This window comes from Cyrtonyx montezumae, unplaced genomic scaffold (assembly GCF_038088225.1).
Source record: "Cyrtonyx montezumae isolate F1298 unplaced genomic scaffold, pur_monq_1.0 scaffold_2, whole genome shotgun sequence".
In the NCBI taxonomy this organism is placed as follows: domain Eukaryota; kingdom Metazoa; phylum Chordata; class Aves; order Galliformes; family Odontophoridae; genus Cyrtonyx; species Cyrtonyx montezumae.
This window is the reverse complement of record NW_027071936.1, coordinates 24092806-24111989: the sequence shown is the minus strand read 5'-3', so window position 1 is coordinate 24111989 and position 19184 is coordinate 24092806. Positions and strand designations below refer to the sequence as shown.

Below are 19184 nucleotides of genomic sequence, written 5' to 3'. Positions count from 1 at the left end.
TACAGTGGTCCTGACCTTCTCATTAATTAGCGCTTTCAGAGTGTTTCCCAACATTCTGATTTCAGCACTGTCTGTTGTGAGCATCACAGTGCAGAGGCCCTTCTTTTTTTTTTTTTTTTCTTTTTTTTTCCTGGAAACCTCTCATCCTTCAGTTCTCTTAAATAAGAGCAGAGAACCAAAGCTGCCAGTTCAGGCACTCCCACCAGTACTAACAATCTCATCATAAATCACATACCTATTTCAGACTGGCTGTGATTCTACCCCAGCTAGGAAGAAAAAAAGCAACACAACACAAGAGAAATTTCTCCCCAAATCCTCCTTCCCCTGTCTAGAAGCTGGCACAGAACATGTGTTTACAACAAGACAGTGTCACCAGATTGCAAGGTGCAAGTTCTCCCCAATTTTCTATAAGCAGTTCTTCAACTGGGAATCCTTCCTGTAGCCACAGAACATGGCTGTTCCTGGAATTAAGGGGTTAGTTTGCCCCTTTAATCTTACATAGCTCATTAACAGCATTTTAAAGAGCTAAAAACCCACTCAGCCCCCAAACACGCCACAATGAATCACTGCATGCAGGCCAGGCCTTAAAAAAGACAGATTTTTAATTCAGTGATCAATTTAGATCTCAGGTAAAGTACTGAGCTACTCAGTTCCCTTCCAAACAGAAGCTGAATGCAAACACCAAAATGATTACTAGTCAGATCATTTGCTCAGCATTCATATAGATGGATGCATGGGTAACTACCTGTAAAGAACTGTGAGAAAGTTACAAATGAAAGCAGAATGGGTAAACTGCAGTGTTAGTTTACACCACTGAGGAAATACTGGAAAAAAAAAAAAAAAAAAGGGAAAGAGAGAGGTACATGAAGATGTGCCATGCTGCCATACTTCGCCTTACTTGAACCTCTTAGTGCTCCTGGTTTGTCCCTTTGCATCTCTTCTGCGTCTGTAATCCAGCTGGTAGCAGCCAGAAGTTACCACCATGACCTAATCCAGCCATCCACCAGTTCTGTATTTATTGTTGACAAGAAGCAGAATCATTAGAGGGGCACTAGGAAAAAGGATCTCTTGATGCAGTGTGCATTCAGTCCTGAAGCTGATCTGAAAACACTGCCCCTTTCATGCTAAGTCAAAGGCAGGTGCCTGTGTGACCAACCAACCAGAGCTCTGTGTCATCGCTGTCCATGGTTACTGGTAAAACCACTAGCTCAAAATACTAAAATGAAAGTAATAGGAAATTCAGGCCTTATTTTGTTTGTTTATGGCATTATCTCCTGTGTTTAAGCCCACCCAGAGTCTTTGCGATTAGCTGTGAACCTTGGAACAAAACATTCCGTGGGTGTTCAGAAACCCTACCCCACGTGTCTTCAGACAGCACTGAACACTTCCATGTCATGCCTTTGAGAATGGCCTTCTCTGCCTGGAGAAGGCCCAAGCAATGTCAGCTGTCCTGGGCCATTGCAGAAGGAAACGTATTGCTGCTGTGCACGGGAGAGCTGATCAGAGTGAGGAGCTATTCTGTTGAAGGCACACTCAACTTCAAATCCGATGATCACTGTGGAGCTTTGGCCTTTACCCAAGCTCTGAGAGCTGGCTCTTTTTCAGTGCTTGTCCCAAGTCAATAAAAAGGGCTCATTATTTTTACTGGTGGATTTGTCTCACATTGGGCTACACTAAAAGCTGTCAGAATTCATCTGGACCCACTTACAGGAGAAGGGTACTTATCAAGGTGTGACACCGCAAGAAACCGCCTTACTTTTGGAGCACAGCAATTCTAAGTGCATCAGAACACATCGGAACACAGCTTGTGGGTGCAGGGCTGGGTCATTGCTAATGAAATACAATTTCAAATCAGCGGTATCTCTGCTCACAGTCGTGTTGATCTGCACTGTGGTGCAGAAGGATTTGGCTCGGTGGAGCATCCGCCTTCGCTGTGATCTCCCTTTACCGAGTGCTCAGACAAGTTTGAGTTTGCTCCCAACAGTTAGTGAGAATTTCACATTTGTATATTGCCCTCATAGAACAACTCAAGAGTGTTCAAAGCGTGTCTTCAGTGTCATCGCTGCTTTCCTACCATCCTAAATTTGTAAGTCAAATGTAGTTCTTTACTCTGGGTAATTTCCATTAATTCTTAAAATGTTTGCCACGGGTATGTTATTTTCACAAACATCTGAATTTAAATTACAGCCTTCCTTTAGCATGCAGTACTCAACATTTGAAAGTCTCTCTTGCATTCATTACTTCATCAACCAATAAAAGCTTCTCTCTTTTCCCCCCTCAGGGCCGATGTATTAACTTCACCCGAGTTCAGTCCCAGTAGAGGAGAAGAAGAGGATTCAAGGAGGAAATTACAGCCACATTGCCACTTTCCAACCCAGCAGAGAGAACCGAGCACTTCCCCGTGTTTCTTGGAGCGCCTTCAGCCCGAACTCAGAAGGTTTCTGCATTCCCCTTACCAGGAGCCAGCACTGCCACACCAAGCTCTCGCGTTCCACCACAGTGACAAGGAGCACTGACTCCTGTGCCTCTGCTTTATAGAACACCAGAGGGAGAGCACAGACAACCAAAGATAATAATGTTTTTCTATTTTCATTACTTTTTTCAAGACTGCGAATTCTCAGGACGTAACGTGCTTTTAGGGGAGATGCGGAGTTTCTCAGACGCCAAGATGGCACGTGTTATGTAAATAGGGACTGCTCGCCATGGGCGGAGGATAAAGCTTCCCACCAGGCTCAGCAAACACAAGAGTTCACTGCCTTACAGCGATGTCAGATCTCAAAAGCCTTCCGAGTCTCCCTTCGCATTGTGCCTTACGGGAACCTTCTGACTGGAAATCTTGTCATTCTAACACTGAAAAGTGCACACGCATGACAAAATGTAGACAGGATGCCTCAAGGTATTGGTAGCGAGCAAGACTTTGCCCTTTAGTTTTTGAAGACACCTTTCTTTCATTATGCACCCGGGACAGGAAGAAAATTAATAGAGCGTTATTGCACAGGAAGACAGCCTGTAACCAGAGATCTTGAGCAGAGTTTGAGGGACTGATGCTTCAAGACCTTGACACTGTGGCTGGTGGTTTTTTCCCCCTTCCTGCATTCAAAGTTCAGCAGCGCATAAAACATCATCATCTATAAACATACCTAGCAGTAGTAGGCTTATGTATTCTTTTTTTTTTTTTTTTAGATGAAAAAAGCAGTAGCCACTAAGCTGGTATCTCAGGGTTTTTTTCCCCCCCGAATCTCCAAGGGCTCTTCAGCGTCACAAGCCAGCAACTCTCTTTGCATGAGAATTTCAAAGTTTAATTAATATAATTAAAGGCAACAGCAAGCAGCAGCCTGTGAAGATTTTGCTCATCTTTTTTATGCTTTTTGACATTGAATGACCTATTACTGTATGTGCATTACTCGGTTTTCGAGGGGGCACCGAGCTTTGGTTAAGATTCAGCAATGGAAAAAGACCTCCTTCCATCAATTTAGAAATTAAATGTATGGGAGCGCCGGCCATCATAAAACATCGACAATGTATGTATTATAATTTTTTAGAAAAACCAGTGTCGTGTCACGTCGATGATGCCAAATTATGTTAGCGTGAGCGGAAACACTGTGGGGGAGGAAGGAGGGAGCAGCTGAAGAAAAAGGCTCAAATGATCCAGTCACTTTCGATACTGTACTTCAGATGCAAAATGGATATTCGAGTCGAAACCTGACAAAGCGCGCCTGCTTTGATGGGAACTGGTATAGACAATGACCAGTGGCTGGGTCAGTGGGATGTCTCTCTGCGAGCAGGGAGGCTTATCAAATGACACTAAAAATAAGTTCAACAACCATCACGTTTGAGGGGAAAAGGCGAACATTTCACATTTGGTGGGCATGAATGTGTGCAAGATGGAAAGAGCAATGCGAAGCATCCCGGTCTAATTATCTCCTTTGTGCTCTTCATTGAAATCACAAGGGACATAAATAATGCTTTTGGTCCATGTCCAAATTTGTGGCACTGCCCAAAGAAGCCTTCAAGTATATCCACTCGCTTACGTCTTTTGCTTGAGTTTATTTATGTCACTGGTAGCCTCATCATCAACAACCGTGCGTGCACGTTACGCTATAAATAAAGTGATTACCTAAGTTTGTGAGCATTTCTTCTTCTTCCCCCAGTCCCGCAGTCTCTACACAAGAGCCATCTTCACCTGGCAGCCACGCAGCCACCAACCTTGGCAGACAGACCACCTACCCGTGGTGCTCTACCTGCGACGTCACGTGGTGTGCCAGAGAAGCCGGTCACAGACCAACTCCAGGGGCTTCCGATGATAGCCCTGTGGTTCTGTACAACACATCAGACACAGTACATGCAATACAAGCCATCAGAAGTGCCCGCACGGCAGTGAGGTGCCTGCAGTGCTGGGTCTTCACCACTGTGCTCAGCGTAATCGTAGCTCCGACACCAATGGCCCACGGTTGGGAATGGTTAGCACGGATGCGTATGAAAGCTGACCTTACCCATGAAGCCCAACCACTAAGAAGTCTTTGGCTCACTTCAAGTCATTGACAAAGCTCCTGGGTGTCCTGCAGCCAAACACAAGGCAGAGAACCCAAGCTAAGTAGGTTTGCTAAGACACAAGAGGCTCGGCACTTTTACTCACAATGCTGGAGCAGATCTCATCAGATGAAGTTAAAAACAACTCTTCTCGCTTTTACTTCTTTTTCCTCCATTTTTCATGTGAACACTACACTTCTTTTGAGTTATCTCTGGAATTGTCAGCTTGCATTCTGAGCAGTGTGTTGCATAATAGAAAAACATGCAGATGAAGAGGATTTTTTCCTCACATGTATCTGCTGTCTCTCAAAGAATACTTGCAAAATCCAGCGCCACAGAAATACAAACCCACTCAAAATCTTTTTCTCTATAGCTGTCTCTCTCTGCTCATTAGAAACTGTGGAATGCTCAGTTTTTCACAGAGCGGCCGAGACTGGGCAAAAACGTATTTCAGGTATCTACATTGATTTTCCCTTCTAATTGGTATGACGTTACTCTAAGTTACACTTTCCATTCAGCTGAAGAGAACATCCTAAGAGTTTTGTTATTATACAGTGCAGAATATCTGTCACAAATAATTTGGGGGGCATGAGGCACAAGGTAATCGTGGTTTAAAATCCACTGATTCAAAATGACACAAGGTAAGACTTACTCAACACGATAGCTCAAAATGTTTGAGAACAGCATCATCAGTGGGCTTAATGCAGGCCTTCATACATTGCACTGTTTTGTACCTTGAAAGTCTCCTTATGAAAAGATTCTTGTTGGATCTCTTTGAGCCTGCCCAACCAAACCTAACGGCACCTTGAAAAAACAAACCAGCAAAAGAGCCACCCAGAAAACTTTCTACTTTGAAGCAACACCCCCCCAGTCTGAATAGATGCTGTAAGAAGATGCCTCCTCGTACTTCAGTACCTTATTTCTGTGATGGGGCAACCTTCAAAATACACGTAGAGGGTAACTACAGGCAGCAGTTGGAGCAATCCTTCATTGGTTTGGGAGACTTAGGATCCCTCAGAAAATGATGGGAGTTCAGAGTGAGTGTCCCTTCCTGGTAAGGCATGCCATTTCCCAGGACCGTGAGCTCTGGGTTCCCACCCCAGATAAGGTGAGCCCTATGCTCAGATCATCCCACCCATGTAATTTCCCATGCAAAACGTGGCACACTTGGCCATTTTATGGTGTAAACATGGAGATTAACATACAGCAAAGAATAAATCGTTAAAAATAAATAAATAAATAAATCCTGTTCCGTGGCAATTCAAAGAGAGGCCTTTGGAATAGGTCTTCCAGTGGGCAGTATGTTGTTTCACGTACTTGCCACGTGCCTTGTATCACACAGACCTGAATCACTCCACCACAGTACCAGCTCAGTAAAAGGCACACACCTTGCTCACACAGGCAGCGTGCTGACAGCATACTGCCATGTAGTGGGGGAGGCACAGCAATTAGGGAGTATCGGTTCCAGAGGACGAGAAAGAAAAGCTATGCGGATTCTCACAGAGATTCCGTCGGCTATGTCTGTGAAATGTGCTTCAGACACAGGATGAGGGAGCAGAAAAGCCATAAAATATTAGGAAAACGGAAAGTTGGTCTCACTGTGTTTATGCTGGATTCCCTGGTAATGCTCAGTGTCTGCAAGAGCTGTTCACAGGCGAGCTGCTGAAACGGAACTGGGTCTTCATGAGGCACAAGCAGCACTCTATAATAATCTCTGATTTTTTTAAGGGATTTACTGATGCTTCTTCTACTTGACCATGCTAGGAGGCAGAACACACACCTCCTCACATATAAGAATGTCTCCAACAAGAACGGCACGTTGATGAAACATTTCCTCTAAAGTGCAACGTGCAAAAATGCGTAGAAATAGCACCAGGCAGCTTTTGAGAGCTCAGTTACAACAAAGATAGGGCAGGATTTGTATCAGTGGAAACAGTACTGTGGACAGCAGAATAGCCTGAATATGACAAGGCTGTTTTTATTTAATACATATTGATAATAGGGGAATTTAATTGGCTGGAGTTAATATGAAATAAAAGGAAAATGAATTTTTAAGTGTTCCATTTTAGTTGGTTTTTAATTTAACAAGAGCTATGGCTTTCATCAAACATTAATCCACAGGACTTAAACGAAGGGAGACATGTCAGGCTGATCTCTCTAAGGTGGAAAGCAAGGAATTTCCTTCAGGTTTGTTCAGAGTCAGAAGCACAGCACGAGAACCCGGGCTGCCTTCTCTCCACTCACACCAGTGTTTTTCCTGTAGGAAATCACCGTGCCACATTTATCCTCATCTCATCGTCCTTAATGCGGCACCACAACTCCGTATTTCACATACTGATATTTACTTAACATCAGCGTATTTAGATGTTATAATGTGCACACTGTGGTTGCAATCCTGGCTCTTTGTTTTTATTTTCTTTGAGGCCAAAGACACCATTGTATTTATCAGTCTTGGTGAGTGGCACCTCATGCAAGTCACGTGTATGTCTCTTACCCGTAATTTTGAAGGACTATGAATACACAGTTATCTGGTCTCTATGAAATTAGTGGTGACATCAGACTGCACTGCTCATTGTTTTCACTTTTAAGCATGTCTTTACAATTCAAATCATGTTGACACATTAAAAAAAACCAACAACAACAAGAGGAAGCCACCAGTAGCGAGGTTGTACCTCTTGCTTCTCCTCCCTGCACGTGGAAATGGAGTGGAGGATTTTGTGTTCTGTCACTTTGGACAAAATGTGGTTCTCCTGCAGCTGGCTCAGTCTCTTTTATTCACCACAGTTCAGCCTACAGGGAAGGGTAAAGAAACTGAGCACCATCAACGTTGTTTTTCCAGGTGGGAAAATACACATTTTATCCGCACTCATTGACTGCTGCCTCATGACTAAAACAGCATTGGTCTTCTGTGGAACAGTTTTCTTTTTTCTAGCTCATTGGGAAGCAATGAAGGTGCCATCACCATCTGTCTTTAGATTTTAGCTCTCTGGAACTGCTTGCTCGCAAGAGGAATAGGATTCGGGTAGCTAAAAGCCACAGTGCAGGGAAGTGGGGCTTGACTCTGCTCTCCCTCCCTATGCCTCTCCCACACGGCCGAACATTCCCTGACCCCTGAGCAGCTGTCAGGATGTCCTGCAGCAAGCACGTGCCCACAGTAGCTAGTTCAGAGAACACAAGAACTGGGAGAAGGAGCACAACGGTAGGAGAAGGAGACAAAACTTCTGGGCTGTTATACACCTTCAACAGAATAAGTAGAGGGGTCATGGCAGTAGAAGGCAAGCTTCCGTGTTATCTCTATTCATGAGACTGCTAAAAGGAGGTCGGTGGGTCTTGCTGTTGTCTCCAGCAAGGAAAAAAGGACCCAGCCCAAGGAGCTGAACGTGAAAACGATATCACTGCCATAGGAAACATCGGGTATCACGAGGAGGTGAAAAAATTAAAGCAGGTAGGAACTTATCTATCAAAAACTAAAGAGATGACAGTAAGCAGGAGAAGTAAATGTTACATTTGCTAATGAGCATTTTTAAAATACCTCTTGAGCTGTTACAAAATTACTTTATGTCAAAATTTCTAGTAAAAGCCTTATTAGACCTGGCATGTACTATTTTATTTCACAAATCTGTTTCGCATTGGCTCAATTAAAATTGTTATATATTTTTGGGTCTTGTGTAGGTGCCATCTGTTTAACAGCACAAGTGGGTCCTGTGATGCACTTGTAAATTTTCTGCTGCAATATTTTTTATTTTTTTTTAATATAATGAGGGAGTTTGGATACAAGAAACCGACATTATTTGATGATTTTTTAGGTTTTGGCAGTAAACTTGCAGTGATTCTTACTCTGTTACAAGGATGGCTCTGCATCCTATGGAAAAGCAAACGGCTGATCTGCATGTTTGCACCAAAGTCATATTATTTAATTCACACTTCTTTTTTTTTTCTTTTTTTTTTTTTTCTGCCTTATTTCATAAATGAGCTAATTTTCCCCAAATGGAATCCATGGGGATGAGCTCAGCTGGTTTGGTATGGCTGTAGCTGCTGCTTTCCATGTTGCTGCTGGTACTTGCTGGAGTCCATCTCCAACAGTGAAGAAGTTAGCAAGATTGTGCCCAGCTGCCTTAAGCTGTCTTAAATTGATGCTTCTTTCAGCATAAATTTGCCCATTATCAAACTCCTGGCTAGTAGAGAAACCGAACATATTTGGCAACAATGAACCACCAACAGCCAGCACCAAGCCCAGGAGCACCACAGTGGTTCCTCACCTCACAGACACATCCACAAGGAGTGACCAATCCTGTCCACCCAGTACTGCTGCAGCTGACGTGAGCTACATAAGATACACAACATCTAGTGAAGATGGCTGGTAAAGAGAACGCACCTTTTTGTGGTAAAATGCCTTTTGCACAGAAATGGTTTCTCAATGCACTCTCCAGCAGAAAATAATAGGGAAGAACTAAAGCCTTTTTTACACTTTGTGCCTGTTGTTACTAACATTGTTTCCCTCTATTACATCACGAGAACTGAAATGCAGTTCCCAAATCACCACAAAACCCCAAGCCCAACCTATTGGCCAATTCCCCTTTAAAAAAATGCCTTCTCCAACTCTCCTGCTCAAGTCTCCATTCTTTTTCAGAAGAGCAGAACTTGTGGTGGTGACCATAATGCAGCTTATTCTGAAACATCACCCTATCTCCACCATGCCCACTAACCACAACCCTCAGTACCACATCTCCACGGTTCTTGGACACTTCCAGGGACAGTGCACCACCTCCCTGGCAGCCTGTATCACCTCATCACTACTTTTTCTGAGAAGAAATGTTTCCTAACATCCACACTTACAGGCTTCTGACAGTCCAGGTGAACCTGTCTGGTCTGACTACAGTGCTACAGCAAGGCATTTTGTTAACAAGGCAACAAAATACAAAAGTAATGACCATGCACCACTAAGGCATCCAGAAAGCATCTCCTTCGGCATTCCATAGTGCCATTACTCCTTCCAAAAACCTCTCCGTATTATCCATGCTCTCAACAATTCCTTAGTACTCGAGACAGCTGCTCGGGGTATTGTCAACACCCTGAATGTTTTGTATCTATTGACAGAACTGCAAAATGCTGATTAAATTACGTGCTTTAGCCAACCTGTGTAGGGAAAATTAATTGAACTGCAAAACGAATGGGTTCAGTGTTACCTTGTTGGAACGGGGAGGCTGGGCTATGTAATGCTTGATCTCCTTTTATTTGATTAGGCAAATTAGGAAACAACAGTGTGAAATGCATTATTGTACTAATGTGATGTCCAAAATGCGAATCTCATTAGAGTGCTGGCCTTGGTGTTTTTTTGTTTTGATTATCTGTAAGCTGAGGAAGAAGAAGTAGGCCAGAAATATATATTTTTCAAATTACAGCAGAATTGCCCAGTAATAAACACTGTATTCTGTGCATGCTTTTTCCCGTGGAACACCTCCTAATAAAAGCTGCCAGGGAAATTTAGAGCAACGTGTACTTAAAATGGAGGAGCCACGCTAGGTAGATGAGGACAGAGCCAGGGAGCATTATGGCTTGATGTAGGCTTGCCTAAAGGTGTAAGTACTGCAGAGAAATGAAGCTCTGTGGGGTGAAACCCCTGCGGTAGCACCAGCACCACAAACATCTTGGCAAAGGCACAGGTTAGGGTTGTTCTAGGAGAAGGAAAGGAGAAAGAAGTAAAGAAAAAAGGCCCTCTGGTAGATGGGCTCAGGGGACAGCCCACTGCCATGCTGGAAGACCAAGGGATGCCAGGGTTTGGTGAGGTGAGAGCTGCACTATGGCAAAGGGCAAGACAATATCTGGCTCTTCCAGGCAAGGTTTGGATTCAAGGTCACTCCATAATGGTACGGGAGAACAAACATATGGTATAAAAGTAAAACAACACTACATTTCATCTGCAAGAGGGTTTTATGAGAAGTGCCAGTTCAGATAGAAGTTGGTAAAGGGTCACTTCACAATATAGCCCTTTCAAATTGCAGTTCAAACTCAGAATTAATTATCCTTACACTGTCTTGGGTTTTCTTTTCTTCTTTGCTTCACATTAACTGCAGCAAAAATTATTTTAAAGCAATGATCTTGAACGTCATGTCCTTCAGCTGGCCCTGAAAATCCATTTTCTATGGAAAGCCTCCTTTCTTTTTCAAGATTTCTGTTAGTCTATAAAGCTCATCAAGGCTCTGGTTCTCTGGGGGTGTCAGATGCTTGGATAATACCCAGGTGTCTGCTGGCTGGACCAATTCCAAGGCTCTTTATTAGCATGAATAGGCCCATTTGAAAGTGGTTTAACTCCTTCAGCTTTCAGGGATACAGAGCGAGTCCTGCAGCAGCACGCTTTGAGTGCAGGCATGGCTACAGATAGAAGTTCTGAGTCACTGAGTTGCAAGATAAAAACAGAACATCAAGGTTACTAAGAATAGGCTGAGAGACAGTGATTTGAGAATTCTTTTTTTTTTTTTTTTCATGCAATACTACCTGTAAAGAGTGTATCTTTAAGGCCAGAGCTATTCCCCACACTTGAGGAAATGCCACTTATTCTCTGCTGCATTAGCTCTGGGCATGGCAGAGGAAAGAGATGGTTTTCCTACATGAAGTGGTGCATCAGAGCTGCTTCTTCCAAGTGGCCCTGCAGGCCTGGCTCAGGGGCTCCCTGCAGGGTGGAGTACAATGTGGGGGTCAACCCAACCTCTGGCTGTGCTGACACAGCCCATGGCCAGCAGGCTCTGTCCCAGTGTTACTCCTGCCAAGGAGAAAATTTGCTGGCACTGAGCATCACTGCAATACATTAGGTGCAGTTGCTGACAACAAATGTTACGCTGTCTTGCCACTAGGATGTCTTCTGAGTGTTGGCACTGGTATATGATTGGTGGTGTATGAAACTTGTTATGGGTAGTGAAAAAACAATGTATGAACAGCTGGGTGAAATTAAGGACCTCGAAAATACAGCTTAGATGTCAAGACAAGTTTCTAGTACAGATTCAGGAGGCAGAGAAGAGGAATCAGAGACCAAAGTGTACTTCTCAATGCGTGGGGATGAGTTCATCTTTAGAACAAAAGCACAACACCTGTGGCAAAAAGAACCAACAGCCTATGCAGTGCCATTGCCTCCCTCACATCAGGGGTAGAAGGAACATGCTGGCTGCTCTTCAGGCAAGACACTGTGAAGAAAGCAGGGCAAGGTGGGGCTGTGTCCCTGACTGAAGGAAGCAACCATAGAATCAGAACAAGTAACCAGGCATGTGAAGATCTTGTCATCATGTGCTTAAAATTAGAATGGTGAGCAGATGCCCTTGGCTTCCCAGGGATGAGAGGAAACTTCAGCCTCCTGCTTGGAGCTCCAGCAATTTGTCTTAGAAACCGAGAAGCTTAGAAAATGAATGAGAAGGGGCTGCAGGTCCAAGAGTCAAGTGGTTGCTGGCCACAGTGCATGCTTAATACTGCTATCTGTGCCACATTTTAAGCAGATGCGGTTAACCTGTTTCTCCTAAATGCTAGCCACAAGGCATTTTGTGTTCTCCTGTAAGTCAAAAACTGGAGAGGAAGTGACGACTGCTCTATCAAGCAAGAGAAGAGGAAATCCAGAGACTTTCCATTCCACCTTTGGTGGTCAAACCTAGTAATTGTTCTGGACAGATTGGATAGTTGGGCAGAGAGGAACCCCATGAGGTTCAACAAGATAAAATGTAGAGTCGTGCACATGGCATGGAATAACTGCACACATCAGCACAGGTTGGGGGCTGATCTGCTGGAGAGGAGCTCTGTGGAGAAGGACCTGGGTGTCTGGTGGACAGCGGGCTGGCCAGGAGCCAGCAGTGTGCCTGTGTGTCCAAGAAGGACAGCGATACTTGGCGTGTACTGCAAAGAGCGTGGCCAGCAGAGTAAGGGAGGTGATTCTCCACCACTACTCTGCCCTGGTGAGGCCACATCTGGAGCACCGTGCCCAGCTATGGGCTCCTCAGCTCAAGAAGGTCAGTGAAATGCTGGAGAGAGGGTCCAGCGGAGGGCCACAAAGATGATCAGGACCTGGAGAATCCCTGGTATGAGGAAAGGCTGAGATATTTTGACAGTTCATGTAACCTCTGAGGTCGTGTTACAGCCAGAGAAAAGTCCATCATGCAACAGTGACCAAGATGATTCTGGTAAAGGAAATGGCTTTCAGAGGCTGACCACTTTGCGAGTTTTGCTTTCATCACACAGAAGTAAATCCATTCTGCAAAAGGCATTTTTCAAATGAAGCATTGTTGCACTCCTCTTTGATGCTCATTTCAAACTCTTTCCACATCAGTTCAGCTATTTAATGGCAATTAACAGCAGCTTCCTGACAGTCCATTTTGCTGTTGGAAACCCTATAGGACAGATTCCTGAGGATCTGTGTGTCCTTCGCATCACCTACCAGCATCTTGCTGCCTTGGTACTATGCAGGGAAAGTTGGTGCAGAGCCTGATGGCAGCTGAGGGTCACTGCACTCACTGGGAAGCATTTCGGATTTCAGTAATCAGTTTTTAAGGAGGACGCAGTGGGCACAGCATATATAGCAAATCCTATCCAAGCTCTGTTGCTATTTTTTCTGTCTGTGAGAAGTAGGTCAGAAAATCCTGTTCTTTGCTTCAGCTTCTCCTTGGTCCTTCCCAGAACAACCCACAGTTCTGCTCCAGCTACACTTGCCAATCCACGCAAAGTTTGCTTTCTTCCTTCATGGATATGGTTTGAAAAACTCCACATTGGCATGTAAAATACTGCTGTGCACAGAATACTCCAGTCACTAGCTCACTGAGACAAATTTTATCCTTGTACCAGTTGGGGCATCCTTGCTGTGTCGGAGAGACACTAAATTTGAGGCCTTCTCCTGTCCCAGTCTGCCCGACACGTGCATCAAGACCCTCTATTTTCTGCAGGAAAAGCTGATGCAGGTGCAGAGCTGAGGCCCTTCTAGGTGGAGCATATTTCTGTGTTCATGATATACAAAGATCACGCTAAGTGCCCCTGGTTCCTCTAAACCAAGCTATATGGTAATTCTCTGCAAAGTGACAAACATATGGACTGCAGGACTCCTCTGAAACTAGCCACTAACAATTTGTATCTGTAACTAAATCAAACCAGCTGATGGACTGGCTTTGCTACTTCAAATAATTTCCTCTGAGCAGACCATCTGGTAACCACCAAAAGTTCCTTTTTTACAATTTATTTCATTTTGCAGGGCAGTATTATTTGACACACAATATTTGTGTCCAATTCAGCCTGCGTAAGTCATCTGAAAGGCTGATTTCTCTGGCTCTGCAATTTGCTTTTCAAGCTTTAGAACCACAGAGGTGAAAGCTTCTCTTCAGAAAGGGAAACATAGTACTTCTGCGTTTCCTCATACATTAAAAAAATGACATAGAAACTATGTCCATTTCATTTTCATTACTTGAGGATTGCCTATTTCTTCCAGTGCCCACCAAATGCCTATCCCCTTTGTTCCCTTCAATCTGAGAGCTGAGCTCTGGCTGCTCCCAGTGAAGCCCACGAAGCAGCCACAGCTCAGGGCTGCCCTGTACCATCCCTGCACCCTGCACAGCCCCTGGAAAACATCTGACATTACCAAAGAACTGCGTAGTGCTGCAGCATTAGGAAAGAGCTGGAGAGTGAGAGGTCTCCAGGAGCCCGAACATACAGAGGAAATATGAATCTCTGAGATAAGGGAAAGGAAGTTCGCGATCTCTGCAGGATGAGAGCCTGAGCCCAAAGTGATTGAAGGGGAAAAGAGCCACCACCTATGGGCCTGCTGAAAAGCTGTGCCACCAGGAAGAGATGGAGGGATGAATCATAGAACCATTAAGTTCCAACCTTAAGAACACTAATGTCACCAAGTCCAACCGCCAGCTCATCCCCACCATGCCCACTGACCATGTCCCTCAGTGCCACATCTCCAAGATTCATGAATATCCCCATGGACGGTGACTGCACCACCTCCCTGGGCAGTCTGTGTCAGCAGACCACTCCTCTTACTCCTCCTTCTGAGAAGAAATGTTTCCTAATATCCAGCTTGAGCCTCCCTTGGCACAACTTCTGGCCATTCCCACTTGTTCTGTAAGACAAGAAGGATGTATGCTCAACCTGAACAATGTCTATCAGTACCTGCACAGAACAACTGTAAGCTCAGCCGGGACATCCACTGGCGTTGCCCAGCAAAGCTGCCTTTGGCTCACCAAAGTCACCAAGATCAGGCCAAAATTGGACTCTTCCTCTCTCTCCTGGGAACGAGGCCATGCCCTGTGATGTATTCCAAATCTAGAGGAACCTGGTCACATGGTCTCTATAGAGATGACCTTTAAAGTGGCCAACGGGTCACCCTGTCTAGTCACACCAGGAAACAGCTTCCTCTCCTGGCCACAAATGCACCTGTAGCAGCAGCACCCATTGACAAAATGCCTGCAGGACAATGAGACCACTTCTATTTCCATTTGTTTCCCCTTACGTAGCTGCTTCAACCCACAGTTGAAGTTAAATAGTACTGACTTTAAAAGGTAAACATTTCTCACAGCTTTCTCATCAACTATATTAAATACAGTCATAAAAAAGCCCCACAATATTTTCTGTATTTGCTGAAGGATGACGTCCCTCCTTGCCTTAAGCGTGTGCCAGATTACTCATAAACCTGGACCATATGCCACTGCAATTTACTGATGGGCCCAAGCTGTTTTGGTAGATACAAAATCCAAGGGGATTAGGGAGGCTCGATCCACGCTGAAAACAGAGCAACAGCAGTGGGGCAGCTGCTTGCTCTCTTTGCTCAGTCTCAATTTAGGTCACTTGCCAACACAGCCCGCCCAAAAGGTGACGCTGGAGCAGGGCTGGGCTGCAGCAGGGCACTCACCACAGAAGACAGCTCAAGCAAATCTCCCTCGTGTCAGCCCTTGCAGGAGGCCCATCCACTCCACAGCCAGCATTCAATGGGTTACCATAGCTCTGTTTTTGTTTTCCCCATCCTAGCAAGGGGGCTGCTCTCCAAGAAGGGGAGGGCAGAGCTCAGCTGAAAGCATTGCCCAGAATGATAGCAAGCTGCAGCCTGAGTGTGGACACCCCGTGCTTCTCCACCCAGATGAGCAGCACTCCAGTGCACAGCTGCTGCATGCAGGATCTCCAAGCAGAATGTTCTGAAGTTTGCAAGACCATTTGCAAGACTCTTGCAAACAACAGACTTTCCAGCTGTTGAAACTAGCAGAGTGCTTACTCAACACAGTGGTTTAGTAACCGTGCGAGGATCAGTTGCACCTACACATCTCACTGCTCGGTTCAAGTAGATCTGAGTCCAGCCCTTACTAAGGAAGAATCACAATTGTAGCTCTATGTTTCCCACCCTGACTGTCACCTTGTGCCCTGTCTGCATTAATGAATGTTGGCTCTCAATCATCACTTCTGCTCAATCTTTTATATCAGACTGGCAAAATAAGGAGTCTCCATAGATTTGTGGAAATGAGCCCCGCAATGGGTTGCCAGGGGTTGAGGACTGATTGGAAAAGCATTTCTGTGTTTTCCTACAGATTTGTCCTCCTTAAGTTTATTTGTCCCTGCTGCGTCCCAAAGCGACCCCAACACAAGCACGTTGTCTCTTCTGAGCCAAGGTAGTGGAGATGAACTACTGTTACTCATCACTTCCCATGCCCAGATGTGCAATGCAGATGGGGTTTGCAGAAGGGGACAGGGTCTGACTGGTCATCATCATTTACAACTTTTATTAAACCCATTTTCTTTTCTAATTATTATAATAGTTCCTGAAAATATCGTCTGTGGACTTAAAGTATCTCATTATTGTGTGCTTTAATGAAAACTGTGGAATTATCTTGTGCTCGGTGCCACATGGCCACATATAGCAATGACAATGCTAAATAATTTTTAAAAATTTATAGTTTACAAGATGTATTTCCCATCTGTGGCAATACAGTAGCTCCCAAACGCATTAGATTTCATTACATTAACAACACCTCTTAAAAACAATTGGCTTAACTCCACAGGATGGTTTTATAATGACTCAAAGTGTGTTATAGTGTATACACATGTCGAAGATTAACAGTATCTGAGTAGCACCAAAGCAACTGAACTCCACGTCCAAAACAACTGCTTTTATCCTTCAAATTAATGCATTGCTGCTCAAAGAACTAATCCCGTTAAGACAAAGAAAAGGCTCCTATTGGCACTTTGCAAAAGCACAGCCCGACAACTGAAGCTACGACAGCAACAAAAACCTGTAGAGTTTTAAGTGCAATGTCTATGAAAGTGATTAATCCCTGCGGTGAGATTAGTAGGAACTTCTCCTTCCCTTCTCTCCCTGGAGACATTCTGTGTTACAAGGCAAAAATACATGAACTGTGCTCAACTTAAAAATTGATTTTGGGATGTAAGCCAGACCAGATGGTTAGAAAAACTAAATACCGTTGATTTATTTCTTACCCTTTACGAAGCAATATTAGAGACAATGGACCTTATCAGAACAAATGAGAATAAACATGGGGATGCAGACTCAATAGAGAATTAACAACCATATCTACCAGCTTCTATTATGCTATGATTAATTCTGAATTGTTGCAAGTATTATCAGCAAAAAATGTCTAGGTTTATCTAATGAAAACAGTGCCAAATGAGACAACCTTTTAGTCAACATTCTTCAATTTGCGAGACACTTTAGGATAAAAAAAAGGTACAGAAGATGCCAGGCTTCGTGCTATAAATTCAGCTGGAAAATGAGCTTAAACACCACCATGCTCCCAAACCCCAGGAAAGCCACGAAAAAGCCGAGATGAAAAACAGCACAAACCAAAAACCTCTGCAGGTTCTGACCGAGCAAACCTCTGGGATGCAACCACAGGGCTTGCACTCTTCCTCTCCCATTTCCACTCTGCATGCCTCAGTTTCCCCACCCCAGTCCATCAGGACCTGCCCACTGGTGCTGCAGCATGGGAGCTGTTGCCATTGCAGAACTCCAAATACTCTGACAGCAGCAAGAGGTGTGAGATGCTATTTCCTACACTGAGGCTAACAGGTACTCCTTGTAAACAGGTTACATTAATTACTTAACGAATGTTTACTGCTGTCCTGTATCGCACTCCGGTTCCACCATCTCTGTAGAGAGGGTATTCAGTGCGGCTTAACTGCAGTTGGCAACAAGAGGAAATGGACTTTGTGATGAAAATGTTCAAGGCGTGTTATTTGTGAGATGTGGCTGAGGTGGGACATAATGAATTTAGCCCAGTTTCGCTTCATTTGAGGTAGCTAACATATACCATAAAAGTTTAGTTTATACTCTGGAGCTGCCAGGCATGAATATCTCATTATCACTGCAAAGACTTTTTATTTTTTATTGGGACCTGTAACAGCATTGTGGTATGTTAATTATCAACAATGTAACAAAAAAAACAGCAAGCTTTTCTCCTTCATTCTCCATGGGCATAATGAAAACAGAGGGGGCCTGTCCGTGGACTGGCATTTAAGCTGGCATGCTTTATGCTGCAGCTCAGAGGGACTAGGTGCAGAGCCTGGAGCAGGACATGGAGGTCACTTTCCCTTGGCACACAGCCTCATCCCCACCACCTCCTGTATCCCAGGTGACCCCTAACAACATGCCTGGAGACCTACTCAGGGCATCACTCAGTGAGGACAGGCCCCTTTGGAAAAAAAGGGAATTAAGACAAGGCTTGCAGGTCACAGACACAGGCACCAGAAAGTCAGCAAGTGTGATCAGATCTATTTTAGGATATCCTGGTCTGCAGAACATCCTGAGGATCAAGAAAGCTGCAGTCTCACATGCCAGACTCATCAGTGGTGAGACCACAAAGGTGATGTCAGTCCTAAAACGTGGCTAGCAGGAAGAAAGCAAGCAACAATTTATCATCTCCTGCCTCTGAAAGACACGGTTACCTCCAGTGCTTGACCACTTTCCTGCAATGCCTGTAAGGCCACGTGCCATTGGCTTCAAGACAGTTTCTGCAAGTTGTTGCATCTTAGGAGAAAAGGAAACCAGCACCTCATTTAAAGCTTAGAGTTGCTTTGTGTTATCTCTAGGCACAGAAACCAGCTGTCTGCTGCTTCTGCACAAGAGGACTTACTAGAACACAGCTTATCTGCTCATAGATTCCACTAGGTCATATTTCCCAACCCTTCCACACCATCTCCAAAGCACGGCCAAGAGGAAAGGAGCAGCTGGGAGGAGGTGGAGGATTTTTAAGGAGTCCATACAGACAGTACATCTAAACTTCTGAAAAGCCACAGCTCACTAAGAAAGAGACAACAGTGAAGGCACACTGGAAGGAAAAATCCAAATGAAGAAAAGGAGCCACTGCTTAGCCAGCACATGTAATGAAATACCAGCCCACAAAAGATTGAGATATGCATTAGGTAACACAATCCTTCGAACCAGATGTCTTTTACAAAACCAAATCCTCAAAAACATCGAGCATCTTTTTTTCCTTTCACTAACATTAGTATTCTGGAAAACAACACGTTGGGTGCTGCTCCAACTGTTAACGCTCCAAGGGCTGAGGCTATGGTGAGTCACTCTGCTACATACCGTGACCTTTTGAAAACCCTCTGCAGAACTGAGCAATCAGCTGCAATCAGAAAAGCAACAAATTTGCAAACTGCTCTTTCTTCGGGGCTCC

General features: G+C 44.5%; 1 protein-coding gene across 1 annotated transcript in view; it reads left to right on the top strand.

Annotated features, from left to right (window-relative positions):
- ANTXR2 (ANTXR cell adhesion molecule 2) overlaps positions 1-2495 on the top strand; it is a 95546-nt gene extending 93051 nt beyond the window's left edge. The window contains exon 17 of the mRNA XM_065736609.1: positions 2282-2495. Coding sequence (XP_065592681.1) covers positions 2282-2320 — 39 coding nt within the window. The 3' untranslated portion in view covers positions 2321-2495. The remainder of the gene's footprint in view (positions 1-2281) is intronic.
- The last annotated feature ends 16689 nt before the right edge of the window (positions 2496-19184 follow it).